This window comes from Pyxicephalus adspersus, chromosome 2, assembly GCF_032062135.1.
Source record: "Pyxicephalus adspersus chromosome 2, UCB_Pads_2.0, whole genome shotgun sequence".
NCBI classification, from domain to species: domain Eukaryota; kingdom Metazoa; phylum Chordata; class Amphibia; order Anura; family Pyxicephalidae; genus Pyxicephalus; species Pyxicephalus adspersus.
In genome coordinates, this window is record NC_092859.1 from 61,126,548 (window position 1) to 61,150,983 (window position 24,436).

The 24,436-nt window shown below is 39.4% G+C and overlaps 1 protein-coding gene across 2 annotated transcripts in view; it reads left to right on the forward strand.

The window, feature by feature from the left end:
• The window catches only part of RAD50 (RAD50 double strand break repair protein), a 107,713-nt gene that overhangs the window by 61,162 nt on the left and 22,115 nt on the right, over positions 1-24,436 (forward strand). For both annotated transcript variants that reach the window (XM_072400852.1, XM_072400853.1), the window contains 4 exons: positions 11,052-11,162; positions 11,817-11,909; positions 11,986-12,099; positions 24,167-24,294. In XM_072400852.1, the coding sequence (XP_072256953.1) occupies positions 11,052-11,162; positions 11,817-11,909; positions 11,986-12,099; positions 24,167-24,294 (446 nt within the window). The remainder of the gene's footprint in view (positions 1-11,051; positions 11,163-11,816; positions 11,910-11,985; positions 12,100-24,166; positions 24,295-24,436) is intronic.

Here is a 24,436-nt window from a genome sequence, read left to right on the forward strand (position 1 = left end):
AGATTAACTTGGGGTACTTCAAATATTGCCAGAAAAGTAGCTAAGTCTCCCAGTTGACGATGTAACAGTGGCTTTAATGGTCGGCGGAGTGCTAAGGTGTTGCGAGAGAGGTCAGTCAGGAACAATATAGGGCGATTATTAAAGGTATACTCTTTCTGTGATCTGGTCTCATGCATGATAGGTTCTTTAAGGTGGTAAGAGTGAACTCGACAAATCACGTCTCTGGGTCTGTCTAGGTCTTGACTTTTTGGGCCAAGAGTGCAGTGAATAGGATCAATTTCTATAACATTGTCCCTTGGCTTTTGAAGAAGCGCATTAAACAGAGAGGTTGCAGCTTCATGGACGTCCTTTGGTTCAACCGATTCCGGAAGCCCTCGAATCCTTATGTTGTTAGGACGGCTCCGGTTCTCCAGGTCATCCTGCTAATATAGGAGTTGTGGAAGCAATACAGAATGGTGTGTGGTTTTGTATGTGCGTACGAAGATCTTCAGTTGTTCGTTCCACCTCCTCTATTCTAGAGCCGAGGTCAGATTTGGCAGTGCGGCTAGTTCGGAGCGGAAAGAGTTTTGGATGCATATAAGGTACGATTCAAAGTCTGCTTTGGTAGATGGTGATCTTAAATACGTGTCCCTGTCCCATATACCTGAGGAGTCTATGGAGGTTTGTCGAGGGCTTGGGGGACATGAAGGTTCCTTGTCTTCACCCAGCAGGGAAGAAAAAGTAGAAGATGAGTCGTCTTGTGTAAAGTCAGGTGGTTCCAGACCAGTAAATGGCAGTTTGAGCGGTGGTAAACCTGGTGTTAGGGCCAGTCCCACTAGGGCCAGGGTGTTTTGGAGCAACCAGAAATGTTCCCTATTACCCGTTTTTGGGAGGATTGGCTATTGGGTTTTCCTTTTCCCATGGCAGATAAAAGTCAGGTTTCTGGAGTAGTAATGGAAGATATCTCTCCGTTTTTTATATTTGCTTATACACCCATATGTAAAGCTCAGCAGTGGTGAAGCCTCACTTCCCGCGGAATTAACTGCACATAATGATGTCTTCTAGAGTCTTAAAGAAACACTCTCAGGGTATGGTCCTTATCAGAACACAATTAGTATGCAAAAGATGCAGAAATGTTATTGTGTAATATTATCCAGGATGTCAATAATGTGAATAGGCATGAAGCAGTAAAACTCGAAGAGGATTGGTAAGCACTAAGGAGAGGTGATTGGTAAGCACTAAGGAGTGGTCCTGGCAATTACAGTTGAATATTAAAATCCTCGGTTCAGGTGTGTTGTAGTGCCTACTGAAGTGAGGCCAGTAATGAGTGGAGCACAGCATAGAACGGGCACGTCACAGAGAGGAAAATACAGCATATAGCTGGTACTCGGGTTAGATGCTTCAGCCAGAGTCCAATAATTAGGAAAGCCTATAGTATAGAAAGTGTGGAAAAGAGAAAAAAAAACTGTGTGCAGCCACTTCCCAGCTTAGATATCACAGCCTTTGTATAATTGAGAGGATCTCTGACTAATAAAAGTAAATAGATATAAAGTACCTTTTATTAGGCAATATGGGTCCCAGGAGGAGTGGAAGAAGTCTCCAGAAATATAGGATCCTAATCCTTCTTTGGATGGAGTGGATGAAGTTGGATTGAGGAGCTGTTTAGGTTGAATAGTGCCATGTGTCAATATGGCCACTCGGGGATCCTGTTATGGATCAATATGGATCCCAAATAAGGAAAAAGAGAATACTGCTGAAGCTCAAAATATTAACCAGCCTATGTAAGTCTCCAGATCTGGTGGATGAGGCTGGATTGTAGTTGCAGTGGCTTGATGTGTGTGCTGCCTTTCCTAAATGTAGTAATGTTTTGTCAATGTCACCGCCACAAGGGTTAGATGAAACTTGTTCAAAGGCTGTGAAGGAGATACTGTCACTATCAAAGTTGTGCAATGTGCCAACATGGTGGCTAATTGGTGTCAATATTTTTCCTGTAGTGATTGTGTACATATGCTCATGAAGGTGTTTGCAAAAAGGCTCTTTTGTTCTTGCCGACATAATAGCTACCACATTTACATGTTAAATAGTAGGTTAGTTGAAAAAAGACATGATGGTCTTAAGTTCAACCACTAGGGAAATAAACATATCCCAGATATAAAACCCTATAAGACAAAGTTGGTCTAGAGGAAGACAAAAAAAAACCCTGGTAAAATTTGCTTCAACAGAGGAAAAAAAAAATTCCTTTCTGATTCCATGAGGCAATCGGATGTTCCCTGGATCAACAGTCACTGTATTTTTACTTTAAAGCCCTAATACACAGTTATATTCTGTGCTTCTAGAAAAACATCCAGCTTTTTCTTAAAGCAATCTATAGTAGTTGCTGAAACTACTTCCTGAGAGAATTGATTCTACATTTTCACAGACTTTACAGTGAAGAATCCCTTCCTTATCCGGAGCTTAAACTTCTTTACCTCCAGACGCCCTCTTGTTCTTTGTAAGGATCTCAAAGTGAATAATGGGGAAAAGAGTTCTCTATATGGACCGTTTATATTACAGGGTGATCATATCCCCCCTTAAAAGTCTCTTCTCAAGGGAGAATAGATTCAATTCAGCTAATCTCTCCTCATAGCTGAGCTCCTCCATTCCTTTTATTAATTTAGGTGCCCTTCTCTGACTTCCTCCAATTCTACAATGTCCTTTTTGTGAACTGGTGCCCAAAATTCGACTGCATATTCCAGATGTGGTCTGACCAATGCTTTGTACAGGGGCAGGATAATACAAGAAAGAACTTTAGTAGCTTTAGATATTGCAACTTGTCATTGCATGCAGTTATTAAATCTATGATCTACCAGAACCTCCAGATCCTTTTCCATTTCTGACTCCCCCAAGTGTATTCCCCCTAGACAGTATGAAGAATGCATGTTGTTGGCTCCCAAGTGCATATTTTACATTTATCTATATTAAATGTCATTTGCCACTTGGCTGCCCAATCAAACAGTACATCCAGATCTGCTTGTAGAATATAGACATCCTGTATGAACTTAACTCCATTACATAGTTTGGTGTCATCTGCAAACACAGAAATGGTACTTTTAATCTCAAACTCTATATCATTTATAAAGATGTTAAACAATAAAAGTCCCAACACCACTAATAACCTTAGACCATTCAGAGTATAAATTATTAATTACAAGTCTCTGGATGCAATCTTTAAGCCAGTTCTCTATCCATTTACAGGTTGAGTTTTCTAAACCTATCGACCCCAACTTGCATATTAACCGTCTGTGGGGTACAGTGTCAAATGCTTTAGCAAAGTCCAAGTACACTATATCAACTGCTATTCCACTGTCCACCTGTTTACTTACTTCCCCATAAAAAGAGTAAATTTGTTTGACAACTTCTGTCTTTCTTGAAGCCATGCTGACTATCACTTATAATAATATTTTCTAGCAGAAACTCCTCTATGTGGTTCTTTATCAAACTCTCTAAGACCTTTCCAACTATGGACATTAAACTAATGGATCTGTAGTTACCTGGTAATGACTTTGCTCCCTTTTTGAAGATAGGAACCACATTGGCCTTACGCCAATCCATTTGTTCCTTGCCAGTGACTAAAGAGTCTCTCAAATTTAGAAATAATGGCTTTGAAATAACTGAGCCCAGCTCTTTGGATGTAATCCCATTAGGTCCTGGTACTTTGTCAACCTTAATTTTTCCCAGCTGTTTCTCAATCATATCAATTCTGAACCATTGTGATTTAAGGCATTGACATTGCTATTATGAATTTGGACTTGAGCTCTGCCATTTTCCTTCGTGTACACAGAGCTAAAAAAAAGTGTTTAGTAAATCTGCCTTGTCTTTATTCCCAGTTACCAATCCAGCGACATCCTTTGAGGGGCCTACATGCTTAGATCTGATCTTTTTTCTCTTTTAGTATATTTGAACATTTTTTTGGGGTTTGCCTTCCGTTCCTTTGCAATCTGTCTTTCATGTTGAAATTTTGCACATTTTATCTCCTTTTTACATCTTATGTTATATTCTTTTAGGTTTCAAATGATGAAGGTGATGCTTTATTTTTATATTTTTGGAATGCCCTTTTCTTGTTCCTTATGGCTTTTTTAACATCAGCTGTGAGCCACATCTGATTTAAAACTTAAAATAAAAGACAGGTTTTAATTTAAGCCTCCTAAACCTATTACCCATTGGAATATATTTTTCAGTTTGCTTTTGGAGAACAGACTTGAAACATTCCCATTTCTGTTTTTTGTCACAGGGAGCCGCCCTTGAAAATGGAAAGTTTGCTCTCTTAAAATAAAATGTTTCTATCTTTCCTGTTTTTGCTTCCTGTTTACAGCTTACATTAAATGAAATCATAATATGGTCACTGCTACCCAAATTCTCTTTTGTTTCCACATTTGTTACAAGCTCTGCATTGTTGGAAAGAACTAGGTCCAGCAGAGTATCATTTCTAGTTGGGGCTTCTATAAACTGTACTATAACATTTTCTTGTAATAAATTCACAAATTTCCTCCCTTTTGCTGTTCCTGTAGAGTCAATATTCCAGTCAGGGTAGTTGAAATCTCCCATGATTAAAACACCACTTTTTGCTGCTTTTTCTATATGTGCCAGTAGTATATTTTCTATTTCTTCCTTAGCACTGGGGGCCTATAGCAGACTCCAAACATTTTATGTTATTCAACTCCACCCATGCCTCAACCTCATCGCTTGTTCCATCTGCAGTTTCTTTTTTCACATTCACTTTTAGATCACTTCTCACAGATAGACACCACCACCCTTTCGTTTGACTCTGTCTTTACAAAAGTGTGCAAGAACAAATCCAGTATTCAGCAATACCAACTGAGTCATAATTTTCCACACTCATTAAGGCTTCCAACTCCCCTATCTTGTTTGCTAGACTTCTAGCATTGGTGTACAGGCTCTTTAAACCTTTGCTGCTTTCACCATCATTGTTTGCCAAATCCTTTTGTTTTTTGAGTACTAATAGTATCGCACAATCCAATGTTTGTTTGTAACATGGGAAGCTCCTTACAATTATCCATAATCCTCCCCCTAACTTTCCCCAATCCAGTCTGAACCCTTCCTAACCTTTCTGCCACCCTATTTGACTGTCCCACCCCCCTCTGTCCTAGTTTAAATATCTCTCCACCATTCCCCTAAATCTTTCACCTAGCACAGCAGACCCCCTTTGATTTAGGTGCAAACCATCTCTGGCATACAGGTTGTACCCCAATGAAAAGTCAGCCCAGTGCTCCATGAACCCAAACCTTTCCCTTCTACACGGAGTTAAGCCATGCATTTAGCTGCCTAAGCTCCCTCTGCCTTTCTTGTGTTGCGCATGGCACAGGCAATATTCCAGAAAATATAACCACGGAGGTCCTTTTCTTCTACTTAAAACTTAGTTCCTTAAACTGATTTTTAAGAATCCTCCATCTTCCATCTATATTGTCATTGGTTCCAACATGGACCAAGACAAGCTGGGTCCTGTCCAGCCCCTCCTAGTAGTTTGTCAACTCGGTCCACCACATGCTGAACCCTGGCACCAGGGAGACAGCCAACCATTCAGTTGAAGGGATCTGGGCGACAAACTATTCTATCCGTCCTCCTGATCATAGAATCCCCTATGACTACCAATTGTTTTTTTCTTTCCTGCGTTTCCCTCCCAACCACTACTAGATGTGCTGCTCTCCCGGCTGTTAGGGGTAACAGTAACATCCAGAGTTGCCACCCTGGGTCTGCCTCCTGCACATCTTCACATACCTTTGCAAACATGTTGGGGTGCTCAAACACAGGGATGGTCTTCCTTTTCTGGGGGCCCCTACCACTCCCACTAGTTACAATAACCCAACTCCCACATGCTCATCCTGATTAACCTCTCCACCGTCCACATCTAAGCCAATACCTGCCTGCTCAGTGAGCAGGAGACCCCTCTCAAGGTGATCCAGTGATTTCAGTGTTGCAATGTGCTTCTCCAGCTCTCCAATGCGAGATACCAGAAAGGCGACTTGCTCACATTTGTCACATCGATATTCCCCCCAGGAGCTGTTGCTCCATTTTTGCACACATATGAAAGACTGTGCACTGAACCAAACTTTCCACCTTGCGACCACCCATTTTCCTAGTTACAATTTTTGTTTACAAGAAGTTATAAAAGTTTACTTACAGTTTGTGGTTACTATAAGGATTTAACTCCTTTTGTTTTCAAACTCCTGTTTTTTCCAACACCATTTGATTAAAAATACACTTGTTTCACAAGCCAAACAGTGAGCAAACATTTACATGTGATGAGGTAGATAATTCCGGTTGATGAGCGATCCACGTGTTTTATTTTGTATTGGGTTTTATTGGGAAGTAGGGTGATTTGCTTTTCGTTGGTTATCCAACGACATTGTGGACATTTTCTACATTTGTGCCTGGTGAGGGTTTCAAAATTGGTGTTGCCTTGATTGAAAAATGGCTAGAAACCAGAGAGTCTTTTAATGAGGGAGACTTTCTAAAGGTAATGCTTGTGTTTTTTTTTTTTTTTATAAAAATTTTGCAGTATTTGGATCCGCTAACAGTATGTGTCCGTGTTTGGATCATAGATTAGATAGTCGCAAATGTTGTTTGTTGAATGTAGTCATCACTCAACTTTCTCATCTGGTATGGATATTTTTTTTGGACATATTATTTCCTGATGTTTGGAGATTTTTGCCTTGTTGTAGGCTTTTTTTCAAAAGCTTATGGCTTTATCTTCTGGCTAAAAGTCTATCCCGAAGTCGCAGTCGTCTGTGCAGTTCCTCCTGAGCCTTAAATATTAACTTAGTGGAATGCTATTTTTTAGGGGTGTAGGGTGCGCAATAGGCGCATGGAGAATTGTGTTACCGGCTGTTTCTTTCCTAAATAAGGTCGTACTGACCTGGCCTGGTGGTGTTATTCTTATGTATGTGTCCAAAAAGGATACTTTTTTTTTATTGTATTGCATGGTAAATTTAAGGTTATAGGTGTTATTTTGAATTCCTGAAAATAACTCTTTAAATAAGGGCTCACAGTGTTCTCCCTAGAATTTTTTTTCAGCCGGGTGGGGGGAAACTGTAGCCGTGTGGTAAAAAAAAAGTGGGCAGGGCTAGAAACAGCTAATTTGGAGCTCCTAGTTATTTATGCCATACGAATTCAGAAACCCCTGCTATTGTGTCAGTGTTCTACCTGCCCCCTATACTTTGTTCCAACTTTCTAATGCCTGGCTTGTTAAAATGTACAATTTTTTTGCATTTTTTTTTGTATTATACCTCAACAGTCCAGTGCTGTGTATTTTAATCCAACTCCCTAGAGTTCCATGTTTTAATAGTGTAATACCTTGTAGTAGTGTAATATTGTAATCAACGTGGCTTAACAAATTGGGCTTAGTTCACATTGGCAGTAAAAAATGCCCCTCCTGAGTGACTACTCCGTGCACCTGGGATTGGTAACCGTGATAACTGCTGGGCACCTGGGATTGGTAACAGGCGGTAAGTGCTGGGCTTTTCAGGGCTAGCAGTTTTTCAAGCAGCATTGGTTCCTGGCGAGAGGAATGTGAGAGGTAAATGCAGCAAATGCAACCTTACTGCCAGTGTAAATTCAGCCTAACTTCAGATGTCACCTCCTAGTGCTATACCTAGGTAACACAAAGAGCATCATGCATGTGATCGCAGATGGGGGTAGGACAGACAACAGATCGATTTATCTACTCGCAGTGTGATAGCTGTGTGTGTAAAGTCTGCTTGTCCTGTTCTGCAGCCTAACAACTCATTGTGTTCAAACCTTTATATCTCTTAAATTGTTGGTTGTAATTACCTAAAATTTTTAGGGTATACAGGGGACTACTGATAACCAACATTTCTTTTTTTTAATTTCAAGAATTTTAAAATATGGGGATCATGAGTTTAAAAACTTGTGAAATAGGAAGATTTGGGTTGCTGTTTTGTAAGAAAGTGCACCTAGGAGTCCAAAATGGAATATGCAAATTAAAGCCACTTACATAGTAAGAAGCATTGGGGTGCCCCCCTAAATATTTTACCCACCTTTCACCAAACTATAACTGTTATACTATGCTGCCCTTTCTGCTTCTGTTCTTTGAATCCCAATTTATCTGGAATGGGGAAGTGCAGGAAACTAAAAATGTAGGTGCAAGTGGGGACAGATGTATAAACCCCTAAAATTTAATTAGCATGGCATCATTAGAACATAAAAACCTCTGCCCATCAAATTGTCCGCTTCCCTACCTTAAATCCCAATTTCTTTAGAACAAAGAGGTGCGGGTAAACAGAATCATAGGTGCAAGTGGGGGACAGTTGTGGCTAACACCCCCCAAAATTTCATCTCCATAGCATCATTACATAAAGATTGCCCATCAAAACACGCTGCCCTGTTACCCATGACTGTAGCCTACCAGTACCTAAACCCCAATTTCGATTTGATGGGCAAAGATTTTTTTGTTCTAATGATGCCATTGTGATAAAAGTTTAGGGGGGTGTTATCCACAGATGTTCCCCACACTTTTTAAGTTTTCTACCCATTGCAGAGAAATTGGGGTTCCAGTGTTAGAAATGGGCAATAATGTGTAACAGGGCAGTGCGTTTGCCAAAGTAATGAAATTTTAGTGTGGGGAGGGGGGTTATCGAAAATTGACGCCACAACGCCCCTCCGCACCTACATTTTAGGCTCTGTACACCCCACCATTCTAGGGAAATTGGGGTTGAAAGAAGAGAAGCAGATGGAGTAACATAGTATGACAGGTATAGATTTGTGAGAGATAAGTATAAATTTAGGGGCCCTTCCACAATGCACATTTCTACGTAAGTGGCCCTGGGGGTCCCCAATTTGCATTTTTGATTTAGGGCTCCCAGGCGCACTTTCTTCTAATACTGCAACCCCAATTGGGGTTTAGAATTTTCCAATTCTGATCCCCATATCATGAAATTTGTAAAAGCTGGGGTGCAGAAATTGTGACTATTGCTAACTTTAAGTGTTCCCTGTGCACCCTGAAAATTACAAGTCATTATGGCATACAGTTTAGGGGATATGAAGGTTTATACACAGAGAGATGTAAGGCTGAGGAATGTGACATGCTGCATTTATACTCGCTGCTCTGATGACGTCATTACACATGCCCACTGGGCGGAGGCATTGTGTGTACGATGTTTCTTTTTTCTTTTTTTTTTTTTTCAAAACATTCGGCACAGCTATGAAAGGGGGAGGGACAGCCTGTGTCCTGATCTCATAGCTGTGCTGTCCTCTCCTCACTCTGCCCAGCTCTAATCGGCTATATCAGATCTTATCAGCGGCGAACAGAGAGAGCAGAGCAGCCTCTCCGGTGTCCGTTCAGAGCTGCTGAAAATGTGCCGGGCGGAATACGGGCTCAGGAGAACTATGGGTTCAGAACCTGTCCATATAATGATACAATTCATTTAGCTTTCCAACTGCTTATATATTGTTTTACGAGGTAAATTTGGATTTTGAAACAGATTCTCGTCCCAGTCACCTAAATAAAGGTTGGCATAGAAGGGGGCACATCGTGTGCCCATGGCCACACCCTGTATTTAGAGATAGAATTGGTTGTTGAATATGAATATATTTTTTGTGAAAATATATTCAAGTACAAATATCATAAATTTGTTAAAGGCTGTATTGGAAGGGAATTGACGATATAGGTGTTTTTGTATGACAATTAGACCGGTTGTATGTGGGATGCTGCAATAAAGTGCTTTCACGTCTATGGTGACTAGAAGCAAATTGGGGGGAAGTGTTAAATTTAAAGTGAATGAATCTAAGTAGTTCAATCGTATCTTTTAAATTCGATGGTAAGTTTGTTACTAATGTTCTTAAATAAAAGTCCACTAGTTCATTCACATTAAAAGAAATTGAACCAATCCCTGACATTATGGGATGTCCAAGAAGGGTTTTGAAGGTTTTTATGAACTTTTGGAAGGGAATAAGATGTTGGGGTGATGGGGTGTTTTGTGTAGAGATAATGTTTAATTTAATGTTTAAATCAATAATTCCCAGAGTGTGGGCATTGTTTAAAATGTCATAGTATTGAGCATAAAAGGTATCAATGACCTTCACTGTGATTCCCTTGTACCAGTCGGGGTTATGTAGGATTTTGTAGCGCATTTGTCTGAGTGTTTTGTTGTAATATTTCCGTTATTTCTAAGATTACCTAAAGCTTTTTGGAGAGTAGGGAAAATGTTTTCAGATATTTTGTTTGTGTTTGGGGCTCTCTCTTTAATTTCTTTTGTGACAATGTTAGTAAAGGTTTGAATATGGGGAAAATTTGAAATTGTAGGGTAGAAAGTTTATTTGTGGTGTCTTATGGGAATGTTGGATATTGAATGTCTCTGGTGGGTAGGATTGCTTCTTGGTTGTCTAATCTATTTTCTTTTAATAATTCATACAGAATTTTAAGATATTTAAAATCCTGAGTAATAAATTTACTATTTTACCTTTTTGGATTAATATGTCTATACAAGTTCAAAGTCACATAAATCAAACTGGGCTTTGTGAGGCTTGATTTGAACATTCAAAGGTCATTTTGACAACGTCTCCATGCCTAAATGTATTGTGTTACCATGTAATTTGCTAATTAGACATTTACCTAAACAAAGCAGATGGATGGTTTACCTGATAAAGTGGTTGGTGAATCTGAGTTGACTAAACTCTTGCCCTTCTCCCTTCATTGTCCTTTTATGCAGCATGTTAGGGTAAAGAGAAGGGGAATATTATAGAGTGTCACTTGACAGCTCAAAGTCAGCTGTAGCTACTGACATCACATACAAGATGTCAGCAACCAGCAGCAGTCTCAGGATGCCTTGATGTTTAAATATGAGAGGCTTTGTCAGGTAAATCACATGCATGAAATATTTTAATTGCACATTTAGTCTTATGGGAAGATTATTGTGAAAATGTTTTTAATGCAGGGTATTTTTAATTTTAAGTTGTGTTGTTCCTTCACAGTAACCTGTAATTTTTGCTTATACTATGCAAAATAATTTACTTTTTAAAATATTTATTTATTTACTGTTTAAAATATTTACTTTCAGGAAGCTCGAGACCAAGTTTTCCCCCTGGAAAACACAATAGAGAAACTTCAGCAGGAGAAGAAAGAAATACTACAAAGGAAAGACTCCAGCTACACAGCAAGACAAGAAATGGTGAATCTGACATTCATATTGTTATATCCTAATTGTACTTGCAGGTTAAATATGCTTAAGCAGTGGGAGACATTCATATAGGAAGTTAACACAATGAGATGCAAATCATTCTGACTTTTATTTAGCAAAATTAGTGAAAATATTTCACTGTACTTACCAGTTGGATGCCCAAGATTGCACGTGCAAGAGTCTGAGACACAATTTGTGCTGTTACATCCTTACAGTTTTTATTCTTTATAAAACAGCCTCAACTTTTTACCTACGAGCAAGCATTGAGCATCAGAGAAGGACCTTTGCACTTTGTGTGAAAGCAGTTGTCTCTCTGTAGTGATGCAAACAATATTATCCCAATGAAAAAATCATTTGCACTATTTGTCCTATTTAGGATTTGGCTATCCAAGACTGGGGAAGATAGACTATCGCTGGCAAACCTGGGTGAGCCAGGAAACCTTGAATGCATTTTTTTTATTTAGTTGGCAAATGCTTTTAATCCTGGACCAAAACCATTCCTGGTTTGCTAGATAACCCAGGTACACCAGTGATAGTGGATTACTCTTGTAATCTTTGTGGGTCAAAGTTGCTGTTGTGGCTTCTCTTTCTAATTTCTTTTCTTTCTGTCTTTTATAAATTGTTTTATCTTGCTTTTCTCTGCAGCTAAATGATATTAAAGAAAAAGTTAAAAAGACCAGCTTGTATGTGAAAGATATAGAGAAGTATATCACTGACGGAAGGGAAGAATTCAAAGAGGTACTTCAGTGTTTTTTAATTACATAAAATAAATGTAAAAGTTGTTTGGCTACTTTTCCATCTCATTTATTTACAGCAAAAAGAAACTGAGCTTCAAGAAATATTAATGCGTCTTAATGACTGTGAAAATCATAAAGAAGTGATTAACAAAGACATGATGGCTATTAGACAGGATATTGATACCCAAAAAGTAAGTACTTTATTCCTAGTTAATTAGAAATGTAGCTGCCATTGCATTATTTTAACAGGATTTGGCTGAACCCTAATTTATATATATATAGCCTCGGCTGGCTATTCATTGGCTGTGTCAGCCCATGCTGGCTGCAGATTTTCCTTTCTCTGTGAGTCATCAGTTATCAGAATACCAGGCTGTGGGGAGGGGAGGCAGGTGATGTGTCTTGAAGCTGATGTGTCCTGATCCAGAATTGAAAGTGTGAAAGTACAGAGGGAGAGGAAATTGAGGGAGGGGGTAGGCAGACATGGAGGGGGATTTTGTTTTTCTCTGTCGTAGTTATAGGAAGTACAGTATAAACTAAGCTGAAGAACAGGCTACCTTAGCTGCAGTTGTATTTCTGATAGATTTTCGTCCACTTAAGGTAAGTGACTGTTGAATGTAAAAGCTGCAGAGTTTGTCTTGGTCATTAAAAAGTTACATTAGCCTGCAGAAAGTGCTCACCCCCCTAAGATCACCCACAACCTCATCTGTGTTTAGCAAAAGATATCCTCTGCAAGTCATGCAAACGGCCCTTCCCCCCTTCAAGCCTCCGTTGTGCACAGGAGCGAGCAGGGAAGCTTGTTCGTATCTAGGAGGCGTTTGTATGTCGGATGTCCTTAACCCGGGGACTACCTGTATTTAGTCTATGCCCAGGCAATATATATATTTTACATAGTCTTGCACAGAGCAGGGAACGGTTAAAAGCCCTATAAGGTGGTATGAAGGTGGTAATTCTGACTGGTGGTGATGGCACTTAGCCCAGATGCTTTATGAGGGGATTGGACAAATTTCTGGATGAAATGGCCATCATGGGTTACTAGAGCGGAGAGCTCAGGCTGTGATCCCGCCCCTGGATCAGGTTGGAGCTCACTGCTGGTGTTGGGTTATGAATTAGTTTTGTCAGAGAGCGATTGCTGTACATTGCATGAATGACATCCACACTTATTGACATCTGTTCTGTGCGTCCAGTACACTAAAGGTTACAACGTCATTGCATAGCAGAAGGTTGCGTTCACCTGACATCACATGACCTTTGTAATGCTCGGAGTGCTGGGATAGGTTGGTGTGCAGGGTTCAACTATATGGCCTGTGTGTGTGTCCTATATGAGAGGACAGGACAGAAATAGCACTCATGGTACTGGGAATGTCAGGGGGAACCAACCTCACCTACCTAGGAAAATGAGAGCTTGTATGAATGCACTCAGATGCCTTCTTTAGATCAAGCCAAAAGCTAGTGGTCAGTAGAGCATTGCCATCTTGCGCTGGTGGTTAACAAATTCGAAAGGTACTTCAGCTGCGAATCACTGCTGTAGATTGTTGATTCAGTGAATATTGAAATGCACAAATAAAGAAAATAGAAAGCTGGTGTTTTTTAGGCAAATTCTAAAATTAATAGGTGAATTATATTAAACATCAAATAAAACACGTTTGAAATAGGTAATGTATGAGGTACATAAAGTTACTAGGTTTGTTCCCGATAAGTTGCAGTGGGGTATTGGACCTACATGCTAGACAATGGTATCCCTGACTCAATCAGAATATGTGATTATAAAGCGGTAATGTATCCTGACGTGTTTCGTCTGGCGGCTTCCTCAGGAGGTCTGTGAGCTGCGTTAAGTGATTGTAGATAGTTGATAAAATGTTCATACAGGGATTATCATGTCAGTAAGTAGGTAGAATTGTATTCCTTAGGCACTTGCTTTGTATTGTGGCAAGATAATGCAGAGATTCAGCAAGCGGTGAAATGCTTGAAAATGTTTATACAGGGATTATCATGTCAGTAAGTAGGTAAAAGTAGGTGTTTCTTAGGCACTTTCTCAAGGAAAATATGAAAGTTTGTACACAGTGAGCTGTAAGGCTGCTGAATATGACATGCAGCGTTCACACACACAGCTATTAAGCTCCCGATGATGTCATTACACATGCCCACTCGGGTGGATACATTTTTACACATGAGCCATCAGATGGGGGAGGGGCAGTCTGTGTCCCGATCTCATCCTAGCTGCGTTATGCTGTTTCCCCCTCCTCTGAATGGATGACAGCTGAGAATGGAGCAGTCTCTCAGTTGTCAGTTCAGAGGATTAGAGCTGCTAATAAGAGCCGGGTGGGGAAGGAACGCCAACTGGGCCCACCGCCCACTAGAAAGGGGCTGGGGAGAACTATGTTAACTAATAGTGTTAACTATTTTTGGGTATAGGGTTAGATTTTTATTGGGTGCTACATTTTTTGATTACAGCAAAAACAGATAGTGGCAGATCATTCCATGAGGCCCTGGACAGAGTCATTTAAAGTGATTGAACGTAATGGAAAAGTGTTATGCATTCTGTGTAATGAAAGTGTTTGCCACATCAAAAGTCAGACGGCACTTGACACCAATCACAAAAGTGTTGCCAAACTTGGTGAAACTGAAAAAAAACAGTTTCTTGAAGGGAAAATGAGGAAATCTCATTCCCAGTATCTCAGTTTTTACAAGTATTTTTCTAGAACAAATCATCTGACATCTGCCAGTTTTCAAATTTCACTGTGCATAGCAAAACTTTGTAAGCCCCTCTCTGATGGGGATATTATCATTTTTCATGATTTCCCAAACAAGGATAAAATTATTCAACACATCTCTGAGATGCCACTTAGCAGAATGTGATGTGATGTTAGTCAGCAACTCACCACTGATTTACAAAAGGCAGCCTGTTACTCTATGTGCTTGGATGAAAGCACAGATATAAAATATCATGCAAGGCTAGCAGTAGTTGTGCATTATGCTGTTGCTGACATCATGAGAGAGGAGCTGATGAAACTGGTGTCCTTGCTTGAAAGAACACAAGGCATAGATATCTACAATGCTGTTATGGAGGCTTCATAAGACCAGAAAGTGGTGTCACTTATCAGTGATGGGGCACCTTCTATGGTGGGGGCAACTTCAGGTTTCATACAATTCTTTATTGAAGAAAAAAAAAATCAAGTCATTGAGTTTCATTGTATTATACACCGAGGACCTCTTTGTGCCAGGGAAAACATCATAGCTCTTGCTAGAGGAAAAGGCAGGCTTTTAGAAGGCATAGACATAGGGTAAGTACATTTTATTTTATAATCAAAGTAGCCCTATTGATAACATAGACCTACTATGCTAAAATATATTCAAAGAAGCATGAACTAGAAAAACCTAATAAAGTTTCTACTACTAATACAGTGTTTCCAAGGTTACACGGGTGTCAAACTGTAGGAATAACTTGTCTCAAGTACCCGATGCGTTTCGCCCTTAGGCTTCCTCAGGGGATGTTAGAGACCAAAATATATTATTATTATAATATATTATAGGTCAACATATTATTTTCATTAGATATAATTTTATGTGGGCTCTGTGGTATTTTTGATGCAGATGTCAAATCTGTGTTCAGTTTTTTTCTAGCATGTCTAGTTTTTCCAATGCAGCTAATTATATATTGTGTGAAATTCGGTATTAATAGCCTTAACACATTACAACATTTAACGACCATTTTCTTTTTTAAGGTTAGGGACCGCACTAACTGCGATTGATTTCATTTGCCATCATGCCTAGAAATTGCCTTATTGTTCCAAGACCGTTTCTGTTACATGTGTGGTTCATTCACGATGAAAGCACAACATTGTCAAATTACCACAGAACAAATTATATTTCGGATGTCCACATAGTGACCAGGATAAATCTTGCGCTCCACATGTCATGCTTACCAGTTGTTCCAACGGACTGCGTGACTGGCTAAATTGGCGCAAAACGCTGAAAGTGGTGAAATGCATCGGGGAAGGAGATTGAGGACTATAGAACCAAGTACCTCCCTTAGTATCAACTGCATTTTTATAGATGTAGCAACATATTTTTATGTTTTGATTGTATAATTGATGAAATTCCATTATTAGGGATTTTTATATTGAATTGGAGTACAATGAAGTATTATCTTTTTAACTTCATTTTAAGTGCCGCCTTAAAAGCCAAAATAAAACAAAATACAGTAAGTAGTAAATTGAAAAATGAATAAAATGGTATTTTTGTGAGTATACATCTAGGGTACTCAAAAATTACATTTCAGTTTATGTAGTGTAATACATAGATTACATGAATTCAACAATAGGCAACAATCAAAAATAGCTGTGGTGATGCATAAGTAATCAAAAACGATAGGCATACAAATAAACTTTTTACTTGCGTAGAGAACAGGTAGTAACTGAAATAGGAAGTAGGAGGGGGATATCTTTATTTTGGTATCCCTATGATGACAAACAAGGATCTCTAAAAATTGGGGAAAAGAATCACTATTAAGTATATTGTATCACAGTGAGGAATATATTATTTAGTATTCATGAATCGGAATAATTACATTGAAACTATAAGGCTGTTACATAGTTACATACTAGGTTAGGTTGAAAAAGACATAAGTTCATCAAGTTCAACCACTAGGGAAAAAACACATCCCAGATATAAAACCCTATAAACATAGTTGGTCCAGAGGAAGGCAAAAAACCCTTGGTACAATTTGCTTCAACGGGAAAAAAATTCATTCTCGAGTCCATGAGGCATTGTGATGTTCCCTGGATCAACAGTCACGGTTATCTTTACTTTAAATCCTTAATACCCAGTTATAATCTGTGCTTCTAGAAAATCATCCAGCTTTTTCTTAAAGCAAACTATAGTAGTTGCTAAAACTACTTCCTGAGAGAGCTGATTCCACATTTTCACAGACCTTACAGTGAAGAATCCCTTCCTTATCCAGGGCCTAAACTTCTTTTCCTCCAGACGCAAAGAGTGCCCTCTTGTTCTTTGTAATGATCTCAAAGTGAATAATGGGGAAGAGGGTTTTCTATATGGACCGTTTATATATTTATACAGGGTGATCATATGCCCCCTTAAACGTCTCTTCTCAAGGGAGAATAGATTCAGTTCAGCTAATCTCTCCTCAAAGTTGAACTTCCTCCAATACTTTTATTGGTTTAGTTGCCCTTCCCTGCACTCTCTCCAAGTTCCACAATGTCTTTTTTGTGATCTGGTACCCAAAACTGGACTGCATATTCCAGATGTGGTCTGACTAATGCTTTGTACAGGGGCAGGATTATGTCTCGATCTCTGCAGTCTATTCCTCTTTTAATACAAGAAAGTACCTTGCTAGCTTTAGATATTGCAGCTTGGCATTGCATGCTGGTATTTGGTTTATGATCTACCAGAAGCCCCAGATCCTTTTTTCATTTCTGACTCCCCCAAGTGTATTTCCCCTAGACAGTATGAAGCATGCATGTTGTTGGCTCCCAAGTGCATAACTTTACATTTATCTATACTAAATGTCATTTGCCACTTGGCTGCCCAATCAAACGGTACATCCAGGTCTGCTTGTAGATTATAAACGTCCTGTATGGACTTAATTCCATTACATAGTTTGGTGTCATCTGCAAACACGGAAATGGTACTTTTAATACCAAACTCTACTCAGAACCCTGGGGTCCACCACTAATAACCTTAGACCATTCAGAGTATGAATCATTAATTACAACTCTCTGGATGCGGTCTTTAAGACAGTTTTCTATCCATTTACAGAATGCCTTTTCTAAACCTATGGACCCTAGCTTCCATATTAACCGTCTGTGGGGTACAGTGTCAAATGCTTTAGCAAAGTCCAAGTACACTATATCAACTGCTACTCCACTGTCTACCTGTTTACTTACTTCCTCATAAAAGAAAGTACATTTGTCTGACAACTTCGGTCTTTCTTGAAGCCATGCTGACTATCACTTATAATATTATTTTCTAGCAAAAACTCCTCTATGTGGTTCTTTATCAAACTCTATAGGACCTTTCCAACTATGGACAATAAACTAACCAGTCTGTAGTTACCTGGTAATGACTTTGCTCCCTTTTTGAAGATAGGAACCACATTGGTCTTATGCCAATCCATTGGTACCTTGCCAGTGACTAAAGATTCTCTAAAAATTAGAAATAATGGCTTTGAAAAAACTGAGCTCAGCTATTTTAGGACACGTGGATGTAATCCATCAGGTCCTGGTGCTTTGTCAACCTTAATTTTTCCCAGCTGTTTCTCAAACATATCCGTTCTGAGCCATTGTGACTCATTTAAGGCAGTGACATTGCTATTATGAATTTGGACTTGAGCTCTGCCATTTTCCTTTGTGTTTACAGAGCTAAAAAAGGGTTTAGAAAATCAGCCATTTCTTTATCCCCAGTTACCAACCCAGCAACATCCTGTAAGGGGCCTACATGCTCAGATCTTATCTTTTTTGCTATTAATATGTTTTAAAAAAATTTGGGGGTTTGCCTTACTTATCTTTGCAATCAGTCTTTCATTTTGAAGTTTTGCACATTTTATCTCCTTATCTTTTGTTATATTCTTTATAGTTTTCAAATGATGAAGGTGATCCTTCATTTTTGTATTTTTGGAATGCCCTTTTCTTGTTCCTTATGTTTTTTTTTTAACATCAGCTGTGAGCCACATAGGTTCTTTCACATTCACTTTTAGATCACTTCTCTATCTTTATGAAAGAGAGTATACCCGGGAATATTGCAGCCCATGCGTAGAACAAAGCCAGGATTCAGCTATACCAACTGAGTCATAATCCTCTTCACTCATTAAGGCTTCCAACTCCCCTACTTTGTTTGCTAGACTTCTATTATTGGTGAACAGGCTCTTTAAACCATTGCTGCTTTTACCATCATTGTTTGTCAAATCCTTTTGTTTTTCAGTACATCTAGCACCGCACAATCCAATGTTTGTTTGTAACATGGGTAGCTTCCTGCAATTATCCATAATTCCCCCCCCCCCCCCAACTATCCCAAATCCACACTCCACTAGTGACTGACCCCTGACTAACCTTTCTGCCACCTTTTTTTAACTGTCCCACCACCTATGTCCTAGTTTAAATATCCCTCCACCATTCCCCTAAATCCTTCCCCTAGCACAGCAGAAACCCCCTTTGATTTAGGTGCAAACCATCTCTGGCATACAGGTTGTACCCCATTAAAAAGTCAGCCCAGTGTTCTTAAGAACCCAAACCCTTGCCTATTACACCAGGACTTAAGCCATGCGTTTATCTGTCTAAGCTCCCTCTGCCTTTCCTGTGTTGCGCATGGCACAGGCAATATTCCAGAGAATATAACCTTGGATGTCCTTTTCTTCAACTTGAAACCTAGTTCCTTAAACTGATTTTTAAGAATCCTCCATCTTCCATCTATATTGTCATTAGTTCCAACATGGACCAAGACAGCTGGGTCCTGTCCAGCCCCTCCCAGTATTTTGTCCACTCAGTCCACCACATGCCGAACCCTGACACCAGGGAGATAGCAAACCATTCGGTTGAAGGGTTCTGGACGACAAACTATTCTATCCGTCCTCCTGATCATAGAATCCCCTATGACTACCAATTGTCTTTTCCTTCCTGTGTTTCCCTCCCCACCACTACTAGATGTGCTGCTCTCCCGGCTGTTACGGGTAGCAGTAACATCTAGAGTTGCCACCACTGAGTCTGCCACCTGCACATCTTAACATAACTTTGCAAATATGTTGAGGTGCTCAAACACAGGTCTGGCCTTCCTTCTCTAGGAGCCCCCACCACTCCCACTAGTTACAATAACCCAACTCCCTGCACCAAACTTTCCACCTTGCTACCACTCATTTTCCCAGGTACAATTTTTGTTTACAAGGAGTTAAAAAAAAGTTTGCCTACAGTTGGTGGTTACTATAAGGATTTAACTTGTTTCACCAGCCAAGCAGTGAGCTAGTATAATAGCTAGTATAATACTACTAACTTGCAGTTGCTAAATGGTTTAAAGGACATCAGCGCTTAATAACCCATAATAACATTTATCATGAAGGGAGAAGAATGCTGTACTGTCTGCCAATTTGGACAATTTGGGTATCTGTTGTTGAATCAAAATAATAAATTAAAACTGTGATGATAAATAGATCTCTATCTCTGTCTCTATCTCTCCCAATTAATTTTATGTTAAGGAAATTAATAGACACTTACTTTGAAACAATTGTATAGAGTGTATGTTTATAAAGGATCCAAAGAAATCTAATCTGATTGTAGGAAGGGTATACTGTAGTATCTAAAAAAAAGATGAATTATGTATTGTGTATGTGAATATATATTATTAAAGTACGAGGGGGTGCTGAGAAGTTCCTGGCTTTGCCCCCTTCCAGATGAAATTGAAAAATGAGTGTGGTGGCACATGACAGCCTAATATCTTAGTATGCAACTGTGAAAATATCAGGTCTTTGCAATTCTTAAAACTGTTTTTTTTTTTTTTTTTTTTTTTTTGTTAGTGAGAAGCTGTGATGGCAGAGGCACAAGCAAGTTTCACGTCGTTGGACTTTTGGGACGTCATAAAAGTTTTTGTTTCTCCAGGGAAAGTTAGCAAAGGACATTCACACTGAGATGTCACAAACACTGGGGGAGAAGTGTCCTTCCTACAGCACTGTCAAAACCTGGATATCTTGTTTCAAGACTGGGCATTTCACCGTTAAAGATCAGCCCCGCAGTGGGCGCCCCCCAACCTCAACTGACCCGGCAACCTGCCATGCTGTCCATGAGCTGATTATTGAGGACCGTCGAATACCCGCAAAAAAGGTAGCCCAGATACTTGACATCCCAGGGGAGCGTTTTGGCTTTATTATCACCACTATCCTAGACATGCGCAAGCTTTTAGCGAAGTGGGTGCCAAAGTGTTTGAACAGTGATCAGAAGAAGGAACAAGTTGAAGCATCCAAAGCCGTTTTGGCCCATTTTAAAGCTGCACAGGACTTTTTGGCTAGGTTAGTGACTGAGGATGAATCCAGGCTCCACATCTATGATCCTGATACCAAGGAACAGTCAAAGGAATGGTGCCACAGCAGGTCTCCGTCGAACCCAAAAATCGGCCAAAAAGTTATGGCGTCCGTTTTCTGGGACAAAGACGGTATTATGTTGGTGGACTACCTACCTCAGGGCTCTAGTATCACCGAACAGTAAAATAACCTCCTGGACCAGCTGAAAGAGGCAATTAAGATGAAATGCCATGGAAAGTTGACCAAAGGGATCCTGTTTTTGCAGGACAATGCAGCTGCGCACACAGCCAATGTTGTGGCTGCCAAATTGAACACCCTGGGTTTCCAATTGGTCAACCATCCCCCCTACCCACCTGACCTGGCCCTTTCGGACTATTATTTGTTCCCGAATTTGAAGAAACACCTGAAGGGGCAACGTTTTGAGGATTTTTCTGGCGCCAAAGATGCTGAAAGCTGGTTTGCGGCCCAACCAAAGGACTTTTATTTGAACGGTCTAGAAAAGCTGTACCTACGCTGTACTAAGTGCATCAGTCTCGGGGGAATATGTTGAATAAATGTGTTATTTCATAACTTTGGCTCTCTTCTTTCTGGGCAAAGCCAGGAACTTCTCAGCACCCCCTCGTATATGTAATAATATTCATGTATATTATAGTCTGATAATTAAACAGAAATTAATGTTAATTTTAAGTATACTTAGCATGCCTTGTGTGCAAGCTTGTGAGAAATATGAATATGAAGAGCATATGTGAGTACTCTTGTTTGAAAGGGATCTGTGTAAGTATATAAGGATATCTGCAGTCCACTAAGGATTAGAAAATAAAATCATATTTCAAAGCTATTTAGAGTGTGTTGTCCAAAACTATTCATAATGGATATAAAAAGATTAACACTTACATAAGTGGTTGATATGTGGTAGATAGTGTACATGGATCAATTCACGGTCAGCTGGTGATAAAGATAGTGCTTTATTATAGTTTATCCTATATTTGCTGTTTTTTTTAAAGGTAAAATAGGATTGGAGACTTACATATCTCATTGGTGTCTAGTGGGAGTGTAAGGTAGCATATATTCTATATTGGATCAAAGATGTAATAAAACTAACTCTAGCTAAACAAATATAAAGATGTGTAAGAACAAAGTATGTAGTTTGCCACTTACTAGAATCATTGGTGTAATAGTAGGAAGAGCGAGACGTCAGCAGCCAGCCTCAAAAGGACTGGTGCTGCCGGCATCTTGCTCCTAGCAAAATTGCCGAATGCAGATCACGCATGCACAGGATTACGCACCACGCATGATCTTGTGGGATTTCCGATTATGTCAAAATAGGCTGAGGGCCTCCGGGTGAAACGCGTCGGGTACTTGAGAAAAGTTTTTCCTACAGTTTGATACCCGTGTAACTTTGGAAACACGATAGTAGTAGAAACTTTATTAGGTTTTTCTAGTTCATGCTTCTTTGAATATATTTTAGCACAGTAGGTCTATGTTATCAATTGGGCTACTTTGATTATAAAATAAAATATAATAATACCTAAGTATATGCCTACTAAAAGCCTGCCTTTCCTCTACACTTCTTTCAATTTAGTTACTTAAAACCAGACTAGGCAAAAATATTTTCATAAGAAACACAGGAGCTCTCTCATCCTATCTCCCATAGTTTTTTTTCAACATATTAGGCAGCATGGTGTCAGTAAAGCTAGGTGCACACTTGCAATAATTATCGTTAGAAAACGAACGACTAATGATTATGAATGATTATTTTGAACGAGCGTATTGTGCACAACTCTGTGTATGCTGTAACAATACGACCGATATAATCCACCAATAGTGTACACACGCTAGATACGATAGTTTGAACGATGCAGGAAATGACATGTACAGGAGAAAGTGTACTGCAAAAACATCCACGATCACTGAACGACTGTACACACAGGAGATAGTGAACTATCGTCGCTCAGTCAGATCCCCCGGGATGGTCGTTCATTTCCAGCGACAATCCTTGTTCGTCGGGGTCGTTGGTCAGTCATTGTGCACCATTTTTGTTAACGAATATCAGACGATCGGTTGTTAGTCATTCGTTTCCAACGATAATTATTGCAAGTGTGTACGCAGCTTTACTGTACAAAAACCTCACTGTGAGTTAATCATAAAAACAAAGCAAAAAAAAAATCTTTATGGAGCCTACAGGTTTGATTTAGCATAGACTATGCAGTGTTCCCAATGCATTTTCTGTATGAAGATGCAAGCTATTTTAAGGATTTTGAGCTTTATTTAATTTTTTACACTGCTACTATTCTGAACACAATTGTATGTCAAATAACACTGGAAAAATTTTGAACAAATTTTTTGTTGACTTCAATTTGAAAGCCTATGCAAAAAGAAACAACTGCAGAGTTTGTCTTAGTCATTAAAGAGTTACAAGAGGCTGCAGAAAGCGCTCACCCCCTAATATCACCCACAACCTCAGCTGTGTTTAGCAAAAGATTTCTTCTGCAAGTCATGCAAGCTGCCCCCTCCAAGCCTCTGTTCTGCACACAGCAGCAGGGAAACCCTGTTTTTATCTAGGAGGCGTCTGTATGTCAGATGTCTTTTACCCGGGGACTACCTGTATAAAGTTGTTTGTATCATTGCAATCTTTGATATTGTGTTTTTCTTTTAGGGAAAAAAAGATGTTAATTTATGAGTTTTTTTTTCTAAACTAAAACCTCAGTTGTCAAAAATAAGTTGTAGTGTTGGCACTTTGTGATAAATACGTAGGTTTTAGGTTGCAGTTTGGGCACTCAGTCTCTAAAAGGTTTGCCATCACTCATCTATATATATTGCTTTATTTCATTTATCTATTTAATTCTGCTTTAAATTAACTCTAAACTTAACCAATCTTTTAAACTGTAGACACCAGAGGATGTCAGCTATTACTTTATAAGCCAGAAAATACTTTTGTGCACCATTTTGTTCCATTTGTTCTAGAATGTCCCTTCATAGTGAAGTCCTGTCGGCCACTGTTTTCCAATTCAACTACTGCAGTAACTATTATGGGGCACTAGTATTGGAAAAGGGGTGGGAACTGATTGATCTAAGCCATGAAGTTATGAAATACCTGGCCCAGTATGAGCTAAAAGAAGACTGGCAAAAGCTTTTCTGACTAGATGAGACAATACCAGTTTCTGCTCCCAGGCAGGACTTTTTGTAAATGGCATACAGGTTCACATGCTGATTTTTTTTTTTTCCTGCTTTATCTGTAGATACAGGAACGATGTCTCCAAGACAACCTAACCCTTAGGAAGCGAGTGGAGGAGCTAGAGAAAGTTAAACAGGAGAGAGAGCAGCTATTAAATGAAATGGGGCAGATGAAAGCTGCACAACTAAGGAAGTAAGAATCTTTAGTCGTGGATTAATTACCATAAAACCTAATGATGCATCCGTATTTACTTTTACATACTTGTAAATTTTTTAGTTTACTGTAACATTTTGTACTCAAATGAAACCAAAGTTAGACACCAGAATTGAATTAC